The 19,083-nt window shown below is 46.8% G+C and overlaps 2 protein-coding genes across 3 annotated transcripts in view; both read right to left on the bottom strand.

The window, feature by feature from the left end:
- Fgf2 (fibroblast growth factor 2) overlaps positions 1 to 19,083 on the bottom strand; it is a 51,314-nt gene that overhangs the window by 7,099 nt on the left and 25,132 nt on the right. Inside the window, exon 2 of the mRNA XM_005370386.3 lies at positions 3,844 to 3,947. Within this exon, the coding sequence (XP_005370443.1) occupies positions 3,844 to 3,947 (104 nt within the window). The remainder of the gene's footprint in view (positions 1 to 3,843; positions 3,948 to 19,083) is intronic.
- Bbs12 (Bardet-Biedl syndrome 12) overlaps positions 3,882 to 19,083 on the bottom strand; it is an 85,305-nt gene continuing 70,103 nt past the window's right edge. For both annotated transcript variants that reach the window (XR_003376656.1, XR_003376655.1), the window contains exon 4: positions 3,882 to 3,947. The gene's annotated coding sequence lies outside the window, so the exon portion shown is untranslated. The remainder of the gene's footprint in view (positions 3,948 to 19,083) is intronic.

The following is a 19,083-nucleotide window of genomic DNA, read 5'->3' on the forward strand; positions in this document are numbered from 1 at the left end:
AAATAAATAAATAATCAAAAAAAAAAAAGCCTGCCACTGCCAGGCATAGTAGCACATGTCTCTAATCACAGTACTTAGGAGACAGAGGCAGCTGGATTTCTGTGCGTCAGAGGTCAGCCTGATCTACAAAGGTGATGTGGGATGTCCTTCTGTATATGTGATACTTTTATTGGCTGACAAATAAAGCTCATTTGGCCAATGGCAGGATAGACTAGAGCTAGGTGGGAAATCCAAACAGAGATATGGAGAAGGCGGAGTCAGGGGACACCATGTCGCCACCAAAGGAAAAAAAAAATGTCTGAGCATTACCGATAAGCTACAGCCTCATGTTGCTACACGGATTAATAGAAATGGGTTAATTTATATGTAGAGCTAGCCAATAAGAAGTCTGAGCCATTGGTCAAACAATTACAATTGAGATTAAGCCTCAGATTGGTTAATTAGGAACAGGTGGGTGGGACAGAAAGCCTCCAGCTACACATAGGTAGTGCCAGGCTAGCCGAGGCTACATAGTAGGACACTATCTTATTTTAAAAAGAAAGGACAAAAAAAAAAAAAAAAAAGGCATGGTGTCATGTGCTTGCAATTCCCGCACTGTTGAAGTGGAGGCTGAAGACCCCGGGGCTTTCAGTTCAGTCAGCTTAGCCTACTGGGCAAGCTCTAGCAAGAGATCCTGGGCAAAACAAACCAAAACAAGGTACACAACTGTCTACTGACTCCTGAGTCCAGTTCCAGGAGATCTGCTGCTCTTTGTGGACTCCACAGAACTGCACACAATGATACATACATAAACAAGCAGTTACACATATGAGAATACACACACACAAACACACACACACACACACACACACACACAGTTTTAAATGACAAGCAAGCTTTAACCTGAATGCTGTCAGACATCGTCACGTAAAGGTGCTGCAGTCCTTTCTTGCACCTTCAACCAGTAGTAAAGCCAGCTCAGCTCTCTGAGTGCTGTTGCCGCCAGGAGGATGTGTGTGTTTGGGAGCCACTATGGGAGTCACCTAGTGAATGTTAGGTCCCAAAGAAACTCAAGACAATGGCTAATTGGGAAGCCTATTAACACATCAGAGTGGACCCTGGCTGCCAGGCTCTCTCTGCACAAGACCAGCTACAGAATCCTGGCTCCTCTCAGCTCTTCTCACCCCCACTCTAAACCGCTGCAGCCCTGAGCTTCCCTTCCCCTCCCCAGCTTCGCTTTTATAGAACCCAGCCCTTTTGGCCCCGGGCTCTTTCCCTCCTCTTGGCCTCCTTCTTGGTCCTCTCAGTGCTTGTGCTCTTGGTTCTCCACTCTTGGCTCCTGGTCCCCTTCCCTCACTTGCTCCCCCTCTCTTCTCTTCTTTGCATGCTCTCTGCCCTCTCTCCTCTCATGGCCTGGTCTATTCTGCTGGCTGTGCTCAGTCTGGACTCTTCCAGATGTCTCTGTCTGTTCTCTTCTCATATGTACAATAAGCCTTCGCAACTATCCCTAGAAGCATTTTATGTCCCCATTTTCACTCAGTGGGTGACATTCACAGCAATCCTGTGTTGCCCTCACACACACCGGGTGACATGGGGCCAGCTAGAAGGTGGCCAGACTTAAGCCTGAGCAAGCACAAGCTTACAAACAGCTTCTCCAAGTGATGGTTCCCGATCAGGACACTGGAGTTACTCCAGAAGTCATTGCTGTTGACAGCTCAATATGGCAGATCAGACTCAGGGAGAAGGGCCCCTTGGCAAGGCCATCGGCACCTCTCCTGCTGTGAGGGACAGCACCGACTTCTTCACTAGAAGACTCAGCCCACCCTGACCAGCAGAGAAGAGAGACTTTCTGAGACTGCATGGCAGCCAGCCATCTGAACTAGATGCTGAGTCCAGAGAGTAGCTTGTGACTTGGCGGGGCTGAGCCCTCGGATGGGGGCTGGAACACACGCCAGCTGTCCAGAAGAGCCTGATAAATCCTGAATTGTCCGTGTGTGTGTGTATGTGTGTGGTGTGTGTTTAACAACTGGACTTTGTCCCAGCTGAGAGTTTGTGACAGTTTCCTAAACTGACTTTTACTCTATCAACTTGGTGGCAGTCTGTTGCATCACGAAGAGTTGGCCTACACTAAGGGGACAGAAATCCAGTAAGACTCAGTAGGGCAAGATGGCCTTCACCTTGCAACACCTTTGCTGAGGAAGGGACTTGGAAACACTGTCTTCTTTAATACATTACAAAGTTTGACACCCATTTGTCAAGAGAAACAGAATTCTCCATGAAGACCTGGACACAACTCCATTTTCAACGCTATCATCTTTGACTTCTTTCCTCTCATTTGTGACCCAGTTGTCACAGAGATGGTGGTGGCGAGTGGGCGGCTTCCATCCCCAGAGCTCTTGACATCCATGGTGCTTTTTAATCATTGTAGACGAACCAGCCAACCCGCCTGAGTTCTTGAGAACGGTTCCTTTCATGATTGCCATCTAGGCTCCCCACAATCCAGTTACACACCAGGTAAAACAAAGGGAAGAATGGAGCCTCAAGGCTCCAGGGCTAGCGCTGTCCACAGCCGGTTATGATCAAAACAAGGCCAGCCCTGCAAATGCTGCTTGTGTTTTGGTGGAGTCCAGAGAGTCTGCAGTTCCTTTACCAGGCAGAAACTTTGGCCCAGATGTGGCCTTGTGACTGCAGGAAAACTGCTGATAAAGCCTAGGAGGACTGTCCTCCAGCACAAAACAAGGCCACAGAGGCAGGGAGTGCAGAAGAATGCAGATAAAGGAGTAAAAGATAGCTTGCTGGAGCGCTGCTTAGTACTCTCTCTAACAGCTAGCTTCACCATGTGTGAACAGCAGCGGGCAGCATAAACAGAGCTCATTAAAGTGAGCCCAGAGTCATGTGCCTCTGTCTACCTCACCCTCCTTCCCCAGTCCCTATGAGATGCCCACGGTTGTTCTGGCCACAGCAGTGTTTCCTCTTCAACTCTGATTAGTCTCCCAGGCTCCTCTAAGCCACTCTGCTCCACTGCCAGAGTGCTCTCACCCAGAGGCAACCCCTGCTGGCCCGGGACTCTGCAGCCTCACAGCAGCGAGCATGGTTAGCATGATGTAAGAATTGACAGCAGGCTTGGCTGGTTGCCTTGCCAGCCTCTCCAGTCCCTTTCATTGTGTTCTGTCCTCTCCAGCTCACACTCCAGCTGTGCTGAGCGGCGTGTAATTTGAGAGATACGCTAAGTGGCCTCTTGGATCCACAGCTTCAGCTCTACCTCTGCCTGGGATCCTTTTCACCTCGGACCCTGCGTAGAAGCCACCTCCCTGTATTCTCCGCAAGCTGGTCCCTGTCTTCCCTAAATTACTTCCAACCTTCTCATGCATGTATACTATGCATATGTGTGAAATACAGAAGGAACTCAATAAAGCACCCACACTACACTTCCTCTGCCTTCCTGCACAGTGGACCCACTGGGGCAGAGAATACTTGCTTTGGAAGGCTGCTGCCCAGTGCATCTGCCATACTGTACACTACAGGCATGGGCTACTCTAGTAGAGGGTCTTAAAATGCTTTTAGCTACCAAACGAAAATTATGGGACCTGCACACAGCCTTGTCTATTATCTTGCCAAGGCCAACCTGTAGCATTTGGAGTCTAGAGTCAACTCGCCTGCAGAATGCCTGGCCTTGACCTCACGTGCACTGTGTGTCCCTCCCTACTGGAGTCCTAAAGTCTATGAAATGCAGAGAATGCTGTTACCTAGGGGAATACAAAGATTAAAGTGATGCACATAAAACCCAAACAAAGACTCAGGTCCAATGCTAGTAAAGAACCACACAAGACAAATGAGACAAAACCCCAAGAAAGAACTACTCACAGAAGCCAGCAGCCGTCCGTCTTCCTTCATAGCAAGGTACCGGTTTGCACACACTCCCTTGATAGACACAACCCCTCTCTCTTCTGCTTGGAGCTGTAGTTTGACTGTAAGTAACACAGAAAAATTATCTTTATGGCACCAGAAAGCAAAGAGGCAGTCCCACTATACACAGAGCACACACACACACCACAAACATACATACATACATACATACACCACAAACATACACAACACACACCATACCACATACCACACATACACAACACACACATACCATACCACACAGACAAACACATATACACTACACATATACAACACACACATAACACACCACACACTACACACACATCACACAACACACACACACATACACCACATACCACACCACATGCACAAACACATACACACACACCGTGCAGCAAGGTACTGATCTAATGTGAAGATCAGCAAGTATAGAAGGAGCTGGGTGGATGTCACTTGAGCTGGGCTAGAAAGGGGATGATGCAGAGTCCTCATGCCATGCCCAACCATGCACACAGAGGACAGAGGAGGGATTGGATGGGGAACAACTACCCTCGCTGGCCTACTTTGACCTGTTACCCATTCATGTTTTTAAACAGTCACCATATGTTCCAGCTATTCTACTCCTGGGCATGTACCCAGAAGGTTTGACAACCTACCACAGAGAGACCGGCACTCCTGTGTCTGTGCTGCTGTTTACTACAGAAAAGAAACTACCCAGTCTATGTGTCCTCACCAAACAAACGGATATTATTCTGCTGTAAAGAAGAAGCCCATGAAAATCTCAGAACAGGTGGAATTTTAAAGGGTAATGTTAAGTAAGGCAGCCTGAACTCAGGGAAAACCCTCCTGTCCTTCCTCCCATGTAGACCCTGCACTAAGTATGGTTCTAAGTGCGCGTGTGCAAACAGGAGCAGGCGTGGGGATAGCATTCACAAAGGAGGATGAGCAGGCACTGGGCGATGAGGAAAGACTGGACACAGCAAAGGCATCAGGGAGGATGGAAGGCTAAGTTTCCTAGCTTCAGTTCTGTCCTAGTCTTTCCCCCTGGTAGACACGTGAATGAACACGCAGCTGGTGATCAGTGTGAGACTCCAGGCAAAGCTCCATGGCTTCAGCACGGCCACTCTAAGCGACAGAACTGGGAAAGCCTTGACTGGCTTTCTTAAACCGGCTCTGTGGTGTTTCTACTTATGAGTTTATTAGAACAAGGTTTTGATGGGCTTTTGTTTTTAATAAAATAAATGTATTTTAAGACTATGTGGAAATGAGGACATTTGCAAGATGTCTGTGAAAGAATTTTAAAGCCGTGTTTGGCCAATTTTTCACCAATAAAGAGCAGTTCAGTCCACTGCTGTTCCTGGACGATCTCCCTGGCTTCCTCACAGCTTACTTCTACCTTTTCTTTCCATTTTCCAATGTATTATCTTTCCTCTTGAGGGACTTTCTGTTTAGCTATTCTTATTTTATACGTATCGGTGGAAGTCCAGTATGTTCACACATGATTTGCCCCTGCAGTGTGGCACACTGCACCACATTATGGAGATTTCAGGAAAACAACACTGATTATAATAATGTGGCTTGGACAAAAAGTTATCCAATTAATTGAGAGTAAAATGAAGTTAAACATTTCTATTTTGCTATTTCAAGGGAGCATCTGCCTGCTAGGATAGCCTTTCCAAAAATGTATTTTGCATAACAAATGTTACCTAAAAACAAGTCCTGATGTCAAATAAATTTTGTGAATTCTTTTGTTTGTCTTTCAAGACAAAGTTTCTCTACATGTAGCCCTGGATGTTGTTGAACTCTTTCTGTAGACCAAGCTGGCCTTGAACTCACAGAGATCCACCTTCCTCTGCCTGCCTCCCAATTGCTGGGATTAAAGGTGTGCACCACCACCACCTGGCAATTTTGTGAATTCTTAACAAAGCCCAGAGCGCAACAAAATACCCGAGAGAAGCAAACTAAAGGAAAAAAGTTTATTGTTGTAATGATCTGTTCTGTCTCTTTAAGAGACAAGCCACGCCCACTCCCCCCACCCCAGTCCGCTGAGGCAGGCAGGTCTTCCTTCCTGCTTGCAGCCTGAGTCCCTTCCTTCTCTGTCTCTCTCTCTCGAAGAGGCTGCTTCTGCCTCTTCTCTCTCTCTCTCTCTCTCTCTCTGTCTCCCTTCTTCCCTCTCTCTCTCTCTCTTTTCAATTTTAGCTCAAGGTTTCAGGGGGTGTAGCCCATTGTAGAAGGAAAGGCGTGATGGGCAGTTCAGTGGGACAATGTGACAGCCACCTTGGTAGATCAATGGGACCAGAAGCAGGGCCAGGCAATCTCCTCCAGTGACCCACCCCTACCAGAAGAGTTCCCACACAGCACCCAGCTGGGGACAAGATAGTCAAATGTGTGAGCCCATGACAGTCATTTCAAACTCAAAATAATACCAAACTTGACTGCCAAACTTCTCACAACTCTGCCCAGTAAAAACCTATGATGTAAGTCATTATAACAGGGTCGGGTACAGAGTGTTCATCAAATGTGTTTGGTCCCAGAAAAGAAGGAAGTCATAAGTCCTCCAGTACAAATAGCCCACGGGTCCATCTGGGCACCACCCACAGGAGTAGAAAACCCTAATGACACTTTGAAATTTTAAAAGCCAATGGAATATGATTGTAAGGTAAATTTAATTTCCCTACTGTTTATAAGTAGCTAAAGAAGCAGCACGGAAAAACTTCTGACTCTAAAATAATTATTAAAGTTGCTAGATATGTTTCCGTTATTATATCACACTGTTGTTCCTATCAGAAAATCATTATATACATAAAATGAGACCTAATATAGAAGATTAGTATTAAAATACTCCGGCAGAATGTGTCTGTCTGTATGGAGTAGGTAGGGGAAGTAAAACACAATTGATGTGCTTCAAATCTATGCAAAACATGGTATTTCATGATTCTACTCTATCTTATGTGTGTTTGAGAATTCATATGAAAAACAGTAGTCCTGCTGGGTAGGTCATTTCCAGCTCTCTCTGTGCAAGTCACCCCTGGCTCCAGAGAGCACTGGCCTAGTAAAGCACAAAATTCCCCAGGCCAAACTCTTCTACTGAATTTAAAAGATAATATAAAATGAAGAGAAGAAAAATCAAAACACAGAACCTAAACGTATAATAGGAGTGGGAAATCTCACACTATCACTGGGAAAAGCAACGGAGCTGGACTTTAGTGCTATCATGTTCCGGTCACCAGGCCAGGTCCAAGGTACTCCAGAAGAGGTGATCTGCAAAGATTCAGACCACTCTAGCTTGTGCTGTGTGCCAGGTCGGGCAAGGATGCACAGCCTGTCACCAATCCTCCCTCTACTCCTGTCAACAGACTCTGCCTCGGTTCCAGCTTACTCTTCCTAATGTCCATTTCCACTCCCAATGGTGACTGTGGCATCGATGTGTGGATGGATCAGTGTTAGCCCCAGGGTAAATGTCATCATTCAGGGTCACCCACTCAGCTTCCTTCACAGACATCTCAGGTGACACGTTCTTGGCCATCTACCCATTAAGTAGTGGACATTAATGTAGAGGCTTAAAAAATAACCAGTGATGTCAATGAGCTATACTCAAACCAAAACATATTAACTCCAAGCACAGATGATCCATTCACAATAGCTGATGTCCCTTTTACCCTAAGGGGATATCTGCCATTGTCCTTGGTGGTGAGGTATGTTTCTTCGACGCAGTAGAAAGACGAACTTTGTTTTCTAATCCAAGCCGTTAGTCTGTGTCTTTTAACTGAGGAATCGAGACCATTAATATTGAGAGTTGTCAGTAAGCAGTGTTTACTGATTCCTGGTATTTTGCTGTTATGGTGACGGTGGAAAGATGCAAGCAAGTTGAAAGTGAGAATAGCTGTGGAAGATGTGAAATGAACTCCTCAACCCAAGCGGGTGTGGCCACACATGACAACCCAGACCAAGTCAAGAGGCTCAACCAGAGACGATCAACACAGCACACGATAGCATGAGGTCAGGCATTTTACACAGGCAGTGTATGGCAGAACTCTAGATTATTTGAAACAGAAACTGACATATAGGTTAAAAACATCAATCTTATGACATTATCAATAAAGCTTGGCCTTTTAGATAGGGTAGACATCATCTAATATATCTTTATCCTGTTGGTACCACAATCATTCACTTCAATAGGATGTGTGAAAACCCTAACCCCACCAGTATGGCATGTCATCCTTTCTGATGTGCCCACTGTACTTGAATGGTCCAAATTAATCATTCTATCCAAGATGCTTTTTCATAGAATCCACATGATATTCAGTGACATTGAAGGCTGAGGAGATGCTGTCAGTAAAAGAGCTTGACCTAACACGAGGGCCTGTGCTCCAACTCCAGGACCCGCATATAAACTGGGCGTGGTGCTGTGTCCTTGTAATCCCAGTCCTGGGGAGCTAGAGACAAGCAGGTCCCTGGGCTCCATGGCCAGCCAGACTACTTTACTTGGTGAGATCCAAGCCAGTGAGAGATTTGTCAAGACGAGACAACAACTCACAGCGGAAAAGATAATTTGGCGCAGAGTCAAAGGGTTGAGTCAGCTGATGACCCAGTGTGATTTTCTGCCGCCGTCAGAAAACACTGACCAAGAGCAACTTAGGTGGGGTGGTTTGAAGAAGAATGGGCCCCACAGGCTCATAGAATTGAATGCTTGGTCACCAGGGAGTGGCTCTATTAGGAGATGTAGCCTTGTTGGAGGAAATGTGTCACTGGGGTGGGCTTTGAGGTTTCAGAAGCTCAAACTAGGCCTGGTGGCTCATAGTTTTCTCCTTGCTGCCCGTGAATCAAGATGTAAACTCTCAGTTACTTCTCCAGCACCATGTCTGCTTGCCTGCTGGCAGGCTTTTGCCCATGACGATAATGGATTAAACCTCTGAAACTGTGAGCCAGCCCCAATTAAATGCTTTCTAAGAGCTGCCGTAGCCATGGCGTCTCTTCACAGCAATAGAATGTTGACTTAGATGGCAGGAAAGGAAAGGGTTAACTCCGCTTACAACTTAAGGTCCATCCTTGTGGGAAGCCAGAGAGGGGAGAAGCCTGAGGCAGGAACAGAAGCAGGGACTATGGAGAAGCATTACTCACTGGCTTGCTCTCCCTGACTTGCTCAGTCTGCCCAGGGGTGGTACCACCCATGTCAATCACTAATAAGAAAATGCCTGCACAGACTAATCCAATGGAGGAAATGCTCTCTCCCCAGCTAACTCTAGTTTATATTAAGCTGACAAAAACAGGCCAGCACAGTTAGCTCTTGCTCTGGGCCCATGAGGAGGCAGAATATCAAGGCGAGGAAGGCAGGATGGAGTAGAGCGGCTCACCTTGCAGCAGTGGAAAGCTGAGAGGCAGCGGAAAGGGTGAGTGAGAAGAGTATGTGACCAGCCTCCTGTAAACGGTCCCAGTCTCCTGCTAGTCCATTCAGCCACGGAGTTGTTCCCTGGTGAAGTCACCACCTTCAAGATCCAGTCACCTTTTCTGGAGCCCATGAGCTGGTGACCAAGCGTTTGAAACATGAGCTGACAATGATGGGGAGGGGTAATATCCAAACCGTGACATGAATAAGAGATAGGAACGCTGCACATCAGAAGATGCCTAACCTAGCCTGAGATCAGAGGTTTCCTGGGAACCAGGAAAACTGGATGGAAAAGGAAGTAACAGTTGCTCAGGAAGAGATAACTAACAAGAGAGCATCTCATAGAAGATCCACGGCAAAAAGGACGAAGCTGGAAGGCCTGGCCCACTGAGGGAGTGTGAGGCGGTCAGGCCTGGCTGCGTGGGGAGATGTGTGCTCCGGATTCGGTGTCAAGGAGTTTCCTAGTATGACATGAGATCAGGGAAAGAGAGTTCGGAGGGAACACCTGTGAGAGGATTCATGAGTGGAGACAGAGGAGAAGGGGAAGGAAAAGAAAGGGAGGCAGAGAACAGGGAAGAGAGAGAGAGCTCAGAGGAGCGATGCGGGTACGTTTCTGTCTGAATAGCTGGGAGACGGCTGAGGGCTAGGTGACTAGAGATGGCAGAAAGACATTCCCAATGGACGCTGACGTCAGAGCATGCATAGGAAATCCCAGAAGATGACAGTTACAGAAATGTGCGCCTCACACAAGACATGCTCACTGTCAGTGGACGGTGGGTTCCTGAGGAGCACAGGCTGCACCCAAAGCAGATGGGGACTGTAAAGTGGGTGACAACCCCAGGAGAGGGCGAAGCAGGCACTAATCAAAGGGAATGAGCAGAATTCACAGAGCTCACGTGTGTGGAAGGAACAGAGTGAGCTGAACCTACAGGAGAGAAGTCGTTCAGTCCATCTGGGACAAGAGTACAGTGCACACCACACACACATACATACACATATACATACCACATGCACCATACACACATACACCATATACACACACACCATACACGTACACATACACCACACACATACATACACACACATATACACACCACATATACATACAAACAAACACCATACACGCACACATATATACACATACACCATACACACACATACACCATACACACAAATACACCACACACATACACACACATACATGCACATATACACACCACACACATACACAAATATGCACACAAAACACATACCACACACATATACACACTAGGCTCATACACACCACACACACATACAGTGAATAGCACATACACACATATACAGTGCACACCACACACACATATACACACACATATGCCACACACACACACCATACACATACATATCAAAAGTAAACCATATACACATACTTCACACACCATACATATATCACACATACAATCACACATATATACACATACCACATACACACACATCATACATACACACACCATGCCCATGCATACAGATTTGGAAACTAAGGGAAAGGCATGATTATTTGCGGATGGGACCATTTTCTACGTTAAAAATCAAGAGGCTCAATGCAATACGCTTGCCTGGCCTGGGTCCTAGACCAGAGAAGCTGACACCAGTGGGAGGAGTGGAGAAACCCGAATAAGGCTGGGGTTAGTTCATTCTGTGACATCCCTGTCTTTCAGTTTTGGAAACAGCAATCGTTGCATAAGCGATCAGTCTAGAGAAAGGGTTAGAGAAGGGTACAGAGCCACTGTGAAATCACATGATGCTCCACAATCTAAAATTACTCCAAAATAAAGATTCTCAAGATCAAGTACAGAACGAGCGGAGCTAGTTAGCAAGACTGTCTACCGTAACAGCAGGTAACGGCCATTCTCTGCCCACATCCCAGACTGTCCATTAGGAAAACGACAGCAGAAAAAAAAAAAAGTAAAACAACAGCAGCAATGGGCTGACGAGGACTCGGAGAACAAAGCATCGACCTGAGAAGTCAGGAGTGGTGAGGAGCCCACTGAAGCCAGGAACCTTGGAGACCTGAGATCCTCGTCATCACAGCTCGGAAGTCGGGTAACAGGCTAAAAAAGCACCTGTTAGCCTTGACCTCTGCAAGGCCTTTGGAACCATGACCACAAACAACCCTGGAGGAGACTAGTCTGCAATAACCAGAAATATAACCTGGAAGGATGTCGGACACGGGAAACTCATGGAAACCATGAGGATGGCTTTTAACAGAAGCCTGGATTTGACAGTCAGGGTGGAAGCTGCAGCAGCATTGCCCCCTCCTTAGCAGGGGCATCCTCTCCTCTCACCTGCAGAGAGAACACCTGCTATGGCAGAAGACTGCCTGGGAAGTGTGGGGATGGGGACCAAGAGAGACAGAGAAACTGATTTTAAGCACCGTGGCCTCCTATGTTAGCTACTTTGCTTTATTATTTGGAGAATTACCTATTTGTTAGAAAACCTTACATTTAATCGGGGGCAAGAGACTTTGTAGGAGAAAGCAAGCATGATCTACAAACTATGTCATTTAATGTTTCTTTTCTGGCCATACTTGGTGTTACATGTCTTTAATCCCAGGACTCAGAAAGCAGATGAGCCCTGCGAGTTTGGTGTTAGCCTGGTCTACATAATGAGTTCTAGGCTAGTCAACGCTACATAGTAAGACCCTTCCTCCTCTCCCATCCCACACATCAAGAAAATGTGTATCTGTGCATTATCTTATCATAGGAAGTCCCATTGTCTGGATCATAAAGCATCCAGCCTCCCTGTTCCCTGAAGAACTGAGACAGAAATAATAATGCGGATCGCACACGGCCTCTCTGCTCATTCCCCTATAATCAGTCAGTAGCTCGGGGTCAGAAGCCTCTCACGCACCAGCAATTATTTCAAGATCTAGAAATGAAATTGTGACCAAGACCTATGAAGCCAGCCTCTCCCCTCACACACATGCATTTCTGCGGCAGCTGTGCTGGTTTTCTTTCCTTGGGCCAGCAATAAAGTCATTTCTCAGCCAAGGTCTTTGAAACCCAAGCAAAACTTCTCACACGGCACACAAAGACAGTCTGAAAGCAGCTAAAACTATATATACATCAAGGTCGCATAACACAGGACATCCTTACCGCAAAGCACAGCCACACACTCGTTCTTTCCTGGTTCAGAAAGACGCTGTGTCTCACTGAGTGGTGGCCTGTGCTAGTGCAATTGAGTCAACAGATAACTAAACCAGGTCTACTTGCCTCCTTGGAACGAAGTTCATCAGTCCCTGATAACTAAATTGCACAGCATGGCAACTGTTCACCTGAAAGCCACTGTGTGTCTTTGATCAGGACCTGCCACGGGGATCCCTTGAACATGTGAATAACTAAGAATGATGAAAGCATGCCGGGCCACTGCTGCAGACCAAAGCTGCCAGCTCTGTGCATGTGAATGGCGTGCACACCAACACGCATGTGTGTAAGTGGATTCGGCTTAGAGGCTTAGCAAGGCTCCTCTCAGTAAAAGGCTTTCTAAAAACTCTTCGTTGGTCTCTCGTCCCAAACCCTACTCATAACTCAACCAGAAAACTAAATTTTATCAATCATATCAGACACGCAGAAAGTTTATTTGAAAAATTGTGTTTGCACACAAGGTTAAAGTTGGGTATCCTAGAAGAAAGTAGGGGAAGAAGGGAACAGAGAAAGGGGAAGGGAAAGTCAAGCAGCTTAGCTATCTGAGTTCTCCCATCACTGCCCAGCCAGAACATAGGCTTAGGAGTCCATTAACTCTTTCTGGTTATCAACCCTAATAATGGCAAAATAAAATGAAACTATCAGTGATAATAATCTACATAAAAATTTAATCAAATTTAGCACAATGTAACATGATTAAAATTCTGAATCTCCTGCCATAATTATCCTACTTCTAGGGTACACCATTTCATTTATACATTTAAAAATTGTGACACTGATTATCTGATTCATGCCAAAAACAGGGCCATTACAGGCCATTCTGATCAATAGAAATCCACAGAAAATAAGTTTCCCACAGGAGCGCCTCTGTCAAGTTGTCCCTCCCTTCCCTACGGTAGACACACTCAGGCTATCTGTCTACAGAGAAAAGACAGTACAAGTCTAGAAAGACAAGGACTCACTAGGGTGGCATCCCTCCACCGGCACAGTGGCTTGTGTGCCATGACAACAGCTCTGGACCTCCAGGGGCATCATCTAATCAGAATGTGGCGTCCCAAAGCTCTGGATGCAACACAGACTCAAGCAGACACAGTGCAGAGAGAGACAAGAGAACCCTGGTCTGTCTCACAGTCACAAGCTGATGGAGAATCCTTCCTTTGCCTTCCTTTATTGCATTTTTTTAATTATGTGTACACACGGGGAGGGGTTTGAATGTACATATGAGTGCCCACAGAGGCTAGAATAAGGCATCAGATCCCCTGGAGTTGGAATTGCAGGAAGTTGGAAACTTCCCCACCTGGGGATAGAACTCAGATCTTCTGGGAGAGCAGCAAGTGTTCTCAATCACAAAGCCATCTCTCCAGGCTCTTCCCTTACCCTTTCCTTGGTGACTAGTTCAGAGACACAAGAGGCCCCAAATGCAGCCACCATGGACTCTCTCTGGCCCACTTTGTGGGGGGTCATATAGTTCAAGTGAAAGAGTGCTGTCAGCCTCTGGCAGGGGCATTTATAGCAAAAACAGCTGTAATATTGACACCTCGAAAATTTAGAGTTCAGGACCCCACACTGTCTTCTGGAAGAGCAAAACAAGGCAGTGCCGAGCACATGAAGCTAAAAATAAACACCTGGCTTCCCTATAAAAGTCATTAGTCCTGTATGTGTTCAATGGAGAAATGTTTCTAAAGTGTTTCTAAAAATACGTGGCCCGGGAACCACTGTAATGGGAAACAGACTGTAGCTGCTAGGCACGGTGCTGGGGAGTTAGCTGGGCTGCATGACAGCGAGCAGAGGGGCCCTGTGATGGTGGGACTGTGGTTTCGGTGCACTGTCCTCATGGGCTTGTGTATTTCAACACTCGGGCCCAGCTATTGAAAAGGTTGTGGGACACTTAGGGAATGGAGCCTTGCTGGAGGAAGTGAGTCATCAGGGTCAGGACTTGAGACTTTAGAGCCTGGCCCCACTTCCTGTTCACCCTCTGCTTCTTGGGTGTGGCTGCAATGTGACCATCCAGCCTTTGGTCCTGCCACCATGCCTTCCCCATCTTCTCATGTCTTCCCTGCCCTACGAACTGTATCTCTTCAACTGGAGACAAAAGAAACCCTTTCTCTTAAGTTGCTTGTTTCAGGGTATTTTATCACAGGCACAGGAAAAGAACTAAGACAGGAGTAACCTATGTCTTCACTGTGCTGATGTCTTCATCATGGCTGGGATACTGGACTACAGCTTTGCAAGATGCTCACAGGGGGGAGCTGGAGGGAAGGAGATGAAATCTACATTGTTCCTTACCACTGCATCTGAATTCATCTTCTGCTCTCCCAAAGTTTAAAATTTAACATAAAAAATTAGTCAACTGCTCAGAATCTCGATTTACAGTTTGATAATCAACGTTTTGTATCTGGGCATAAGGTCTACAGATTCTTTGAGAGCAGTTATGTCACATGAGGCAGGAAGTTTCCTCTAGGTATTATTTTTCTACTGGCTTCAGTTTCCGTTAGAAGGAGAAGGGAAGGAAGTGGGGGAATCAGGGCCAGAGGCACACCCAGACCAAAGGCTTTGCCCCCATGGCCTGTAGATTGTCTTGTCCTAGAGCCATTGCTGCCCAAAGACCTCAGCCAGGCTCCGTTTAGATAGAGGGGCTCTGCTCCTGCAGAAAGAGCAACCTGAATGCAGGTCCTTAAACATATGCTGGTCACAAAGCACAACATAATACAACACTCTGGCCAGAAGTTTTAGTTGATTAAATGAATTTTAATGATTTCATCTTTCTTACCATCATAGGAATATATATAAAATGAATGTGTCATTGTGGTTTTTTTTTTTTTATCTCCTCGATGGCTTATTCTACTTACTAAGCCCTCAATTATCCAGAACTCATCAGGGATTCTCAGTTTCCTTCGCCTCTGTCCTATGGTCTCTGCTTTCACCTGAGACAAACGAGGGCCAGGCAGAAGGGAGCTGTGGTTCAGACACCTCTCTGTCCCCATGGGTTGCTATGTTAGCTTCAGAAGGTGCAGGGTTGGGGGTTAAGGGTCAACAAGAAGACTTTCTGTGCCTCAGACAGCTGGGTGTTTAAAAACTCTTATTAGTAACCAACCCAAGGGGACTTCTCTGGTTGCTCCAGAACATTTGATGCCCACGCATTCTTCACATACGCTGCACACAGCACGCTTGGGCTACCCAGAAGGCAGTGTGTTCCGGAAGAGGCCTTAGGAAGCTGTGGGTGGACACAGCACGCTTGAGCTACCCAGAAGGCAGTGTGTTCCGGAAGAGGCCTTAGGAAGCTGTGGGTGGACACAGCATGCTTGGGCTACCTGAAGGCAGTGTGTTCCGGAAGAGGCCTTAGGAAGCTGTGGGTGCACACAGCATACTTGGGCTATCAGAAGGCTGTGTCTTCTGGAAAAGGCCTTAGGAAGCTGTGGGAGGACACAGGCTCCCTTGTCTGAGAAGCCCAGCAACAGGAGGCCTTGAGCAAGTCAGTAGTCCTCACAGGAATAAACCGTGTGAAGTCAGAGTGTTAGTCAGGGTTGGCAGCTACCAGCAGCCGAGGAACATAATCGCTGAAAACAATGGCTGGTAGTTTTAAAGTTTCATTTCATGATATAAATTAATTCTTGAAAATTCCTTGCCAACCCCTTTGGTTGTCTCAGCATTCGAGGACACGAAAGTACTTGTACCAGAAGTGAGGAGCACCTCCAAACAAGTTGAAAACTTTGGGCTACTCGCTGCAACTTCATTTATGCTACAACGTGAATACAGGCATGATATCTTTATATTAATCACAGAACAAACCGGTACATCCTACATCCAGGCAATGGAATAAAACTCAGAACTAAAAAGAAATGAGTGACCAACTATGGGAAGCATTAGAACCGTGCGGAAAGGGAGGAAGAGGGGTTGTGGCCATGGGAGACTGGGGTAAATATGTAGAGCTCAGATTCCCAGGTCAGTGAGATGACTGCATGTGACATAGTGACAGAAATGGTGTCACACTGCATCTGTCCAAAGCCCTGCAATGCACAGCACCTTCGCTAACAAGAAAGGCAGACTCTGTGTCAGTGATGAGCGTGGGTTTACTGTGACCAAGGTTTGAGCACAGTGTAAGCCGCCAATGATGGAGAGGCTATGGATGGAGGGGGGATTGTGAGACATCTCTAGGTCTTCCTCCTAATGTTGTAAACCTGAACCGTCTCCTAAAAACCAATGGCTCCTAATTAATTTAAAATCGAGCAACAAAAGCACAGATGGGGCCACACAGGAAACACTTAACAGTGAAGAATGCTTGTGGTTAAGACTAAAGAGTAGGAACGCACAGTGGGAACTCTGACACTGTAGAAAACAATACCCAACTGACAGCCTTGATAGGGTCCAACCACACACACACACACACACACACACACACACACACACACACCTGCTATTAGCATTTAGCTGTGGTCACCAATATTTTTGAAACCCTTCATTAAAAGCTAGAATATCTTAAACTCATAAGAGGCTCAGAAAGATATTAGCCAGAAACATAAGCTGCAAGCATTTCTGCAACGGATCCAATGTATCCAAGAGAGGACCGACTCCAGCCTGTTCCTGGCAGCTCTTTCTTCCCTTTTGAAATGCTCTTGGATACTTCCACAGTGCCTGCGTCTTCTCTCAGAGTTTGGTAAGGGTTCCGGGGAGATAATGCAAGCAGTTTGGCTGGCCCCGGACCTCCCCTCGGGTAAGTGCCAGTTAGCTGGGCTGTTTGTGTTCCTGGCACTTCCTTCTGGATTAGAATCAACATTCATCTACAAAACTCAATGCAGGCGGCTCCAGAACAGCAGAGTGGTATGGGTAGACGGGAAGCTGCCCAACGTGTTCCAGCAACTGAACAGCCATTCTGTGTGACTGGGGAAATCATTAGGAAAACACCTTCCAAAGCAGCCTGGAGACAAGAGAGTTTTATTTGACTCTCATGAAAATAGCCCTGCAGCACGTCCCTCAATCACTGACGAGCCCCACTCTGGAAAACCCTGCTCCCTGCCAAGAGCCCGAGGACCGGCTCCAAGATTTCCGAGGCCCTTGCAGGGAAAACCTCCTTTGTCCTTCCTTTCATGAGAGACACTGGGTAGATGCAGGAGCGAGCTTGAAAACTATTTTCTTGCTTCAAAGTCTCCAGGAAAAAATGCCCCCCCCCCAAGCAGGGCTAAGATAACCATTCTCCACTCTGTTGCAGTGGCCTGGGACTGACTGTCAGTAGGCTGACTCCTCATGCTAACAGCTTTAAGGGAGATGTCATGCCATCTTGTCCCTGGCTGCTCCTGAGTTGAACACACAGCTGATGCTCACAGACTAGGACCAACAGCCGATGGTTAAACTTGTTAGACTCGCACTAGCCTGGAGGTCTACTATATAAAGTCTTGTGTTGTTCTATATTTATCTTGTCTGATCCCAAAGTCACAGAGATCTACAAGAGAAAAGGCAGGCTAGATTGCCTTTCCTGTGTTCCCCAGCAGTGGGAAGAGGCACTCCTGTCTGCAGCATCACTAGCTAAGCCTTCACAGACTCAGGCACAGCCTTAGTCCCTGGTATAGCAAGGCTGCATGAAGATGAAGAGAACTTACAGGCAGCCTCCCCTTGCTTTGCCTCCACGTTGCCTGCTTGTGTTTGTAAGAGCTTGACTCTGATTTGGCTTTGCCTATATCCTTCACACAGTATTGATGGAGCCCCCTCTGTGTACCTAGCTCAGTACCACGGCACACTCCCCCTGAAACGCCAGCTACAGAAACAGACCCGCTGAGGCGGGAGTCCGGCGGTCAGCAGAAAAGGCACAGGAATGCTGGTGCTCTTACTTCTGGCCTCCTTCTCCTGCTTCCTCCTTAATCCTTGGTAACAGGCAAAGCCACAACATAACCTCTCTTCCCATTCAGCCTTCAGGGTTTTCAGACGGCCTCACAGTATTGCTGGGTCCTAGCACATTCCTGAACATGGATGCTCATCAACTTTCTTAAGTAACTTCCTTCCCGTTGTGGTTTGAATGTGAAACACCCCGTAGACTCACAGGTTTGAACACTTGGCTCCCAGCTGGGGGTGCTGTCTGTGAAGTTATAGAACATACATGAGGTGGAACCTTCCTTGGGAACAGGTCACTGAGGGCGGGCTTTGAGGACCTATAGTCTGGCCCTACTTCCTGTGCTGCTTCTTGTGTGTACATGAGGTATGATGTCGCCTTCCTGACTGCCAGAGGCCTCACACCCCTCCTTTCCCACCATGATGACCCTGTCCCCTCTGGAACTGCAGGCCCCTGTTAATAAATGCTTTCTTCCCTACACTGTGGTTCGCTGAGGTACTCTGTCACCTCCTCATTCTGGCTCTGGGGCATGGATGACAGGTTCTAGCTTTGAGTTCTATAAACGGAATAGAAAAAGACAAATGAGGTTCCTGAGGTGTGGGACGGGAAGAGTGAGTTTTATATAATCAGAACTATAAAGACACTTCAGGCTCTTTGAAAGAATTTCATTGAACTGAAAGCATTTGAAGAATCGGTACTGAGGATAATAATTCTGCCCAAATGTTAAAGAACACACGTGATTTTGATGGTGCCAGAGAGTGTCCAACACTGGACGGAATGCCTGGCTTCCATGAAGTCTGCGTGTGGGTAAAGAATGAGAAGAA

This window comes from Microtus ochrogaster, unplaced genomic scaffold (genome assembly GCF_000317375.1).
Source record: "Microtus ochrogaster isolate Prairie Vole_2 unplaced genomic scaffold, MicOch1.0 UNK78, whole genome shotgun sequence".
Taxonomy (NCBI): domain Eukaryota; kingdom Metazoa; phylum Chordata; class Mammalia; order Rodentia; family Cricetidae; genus Microtus; species Microtus ochrogaster.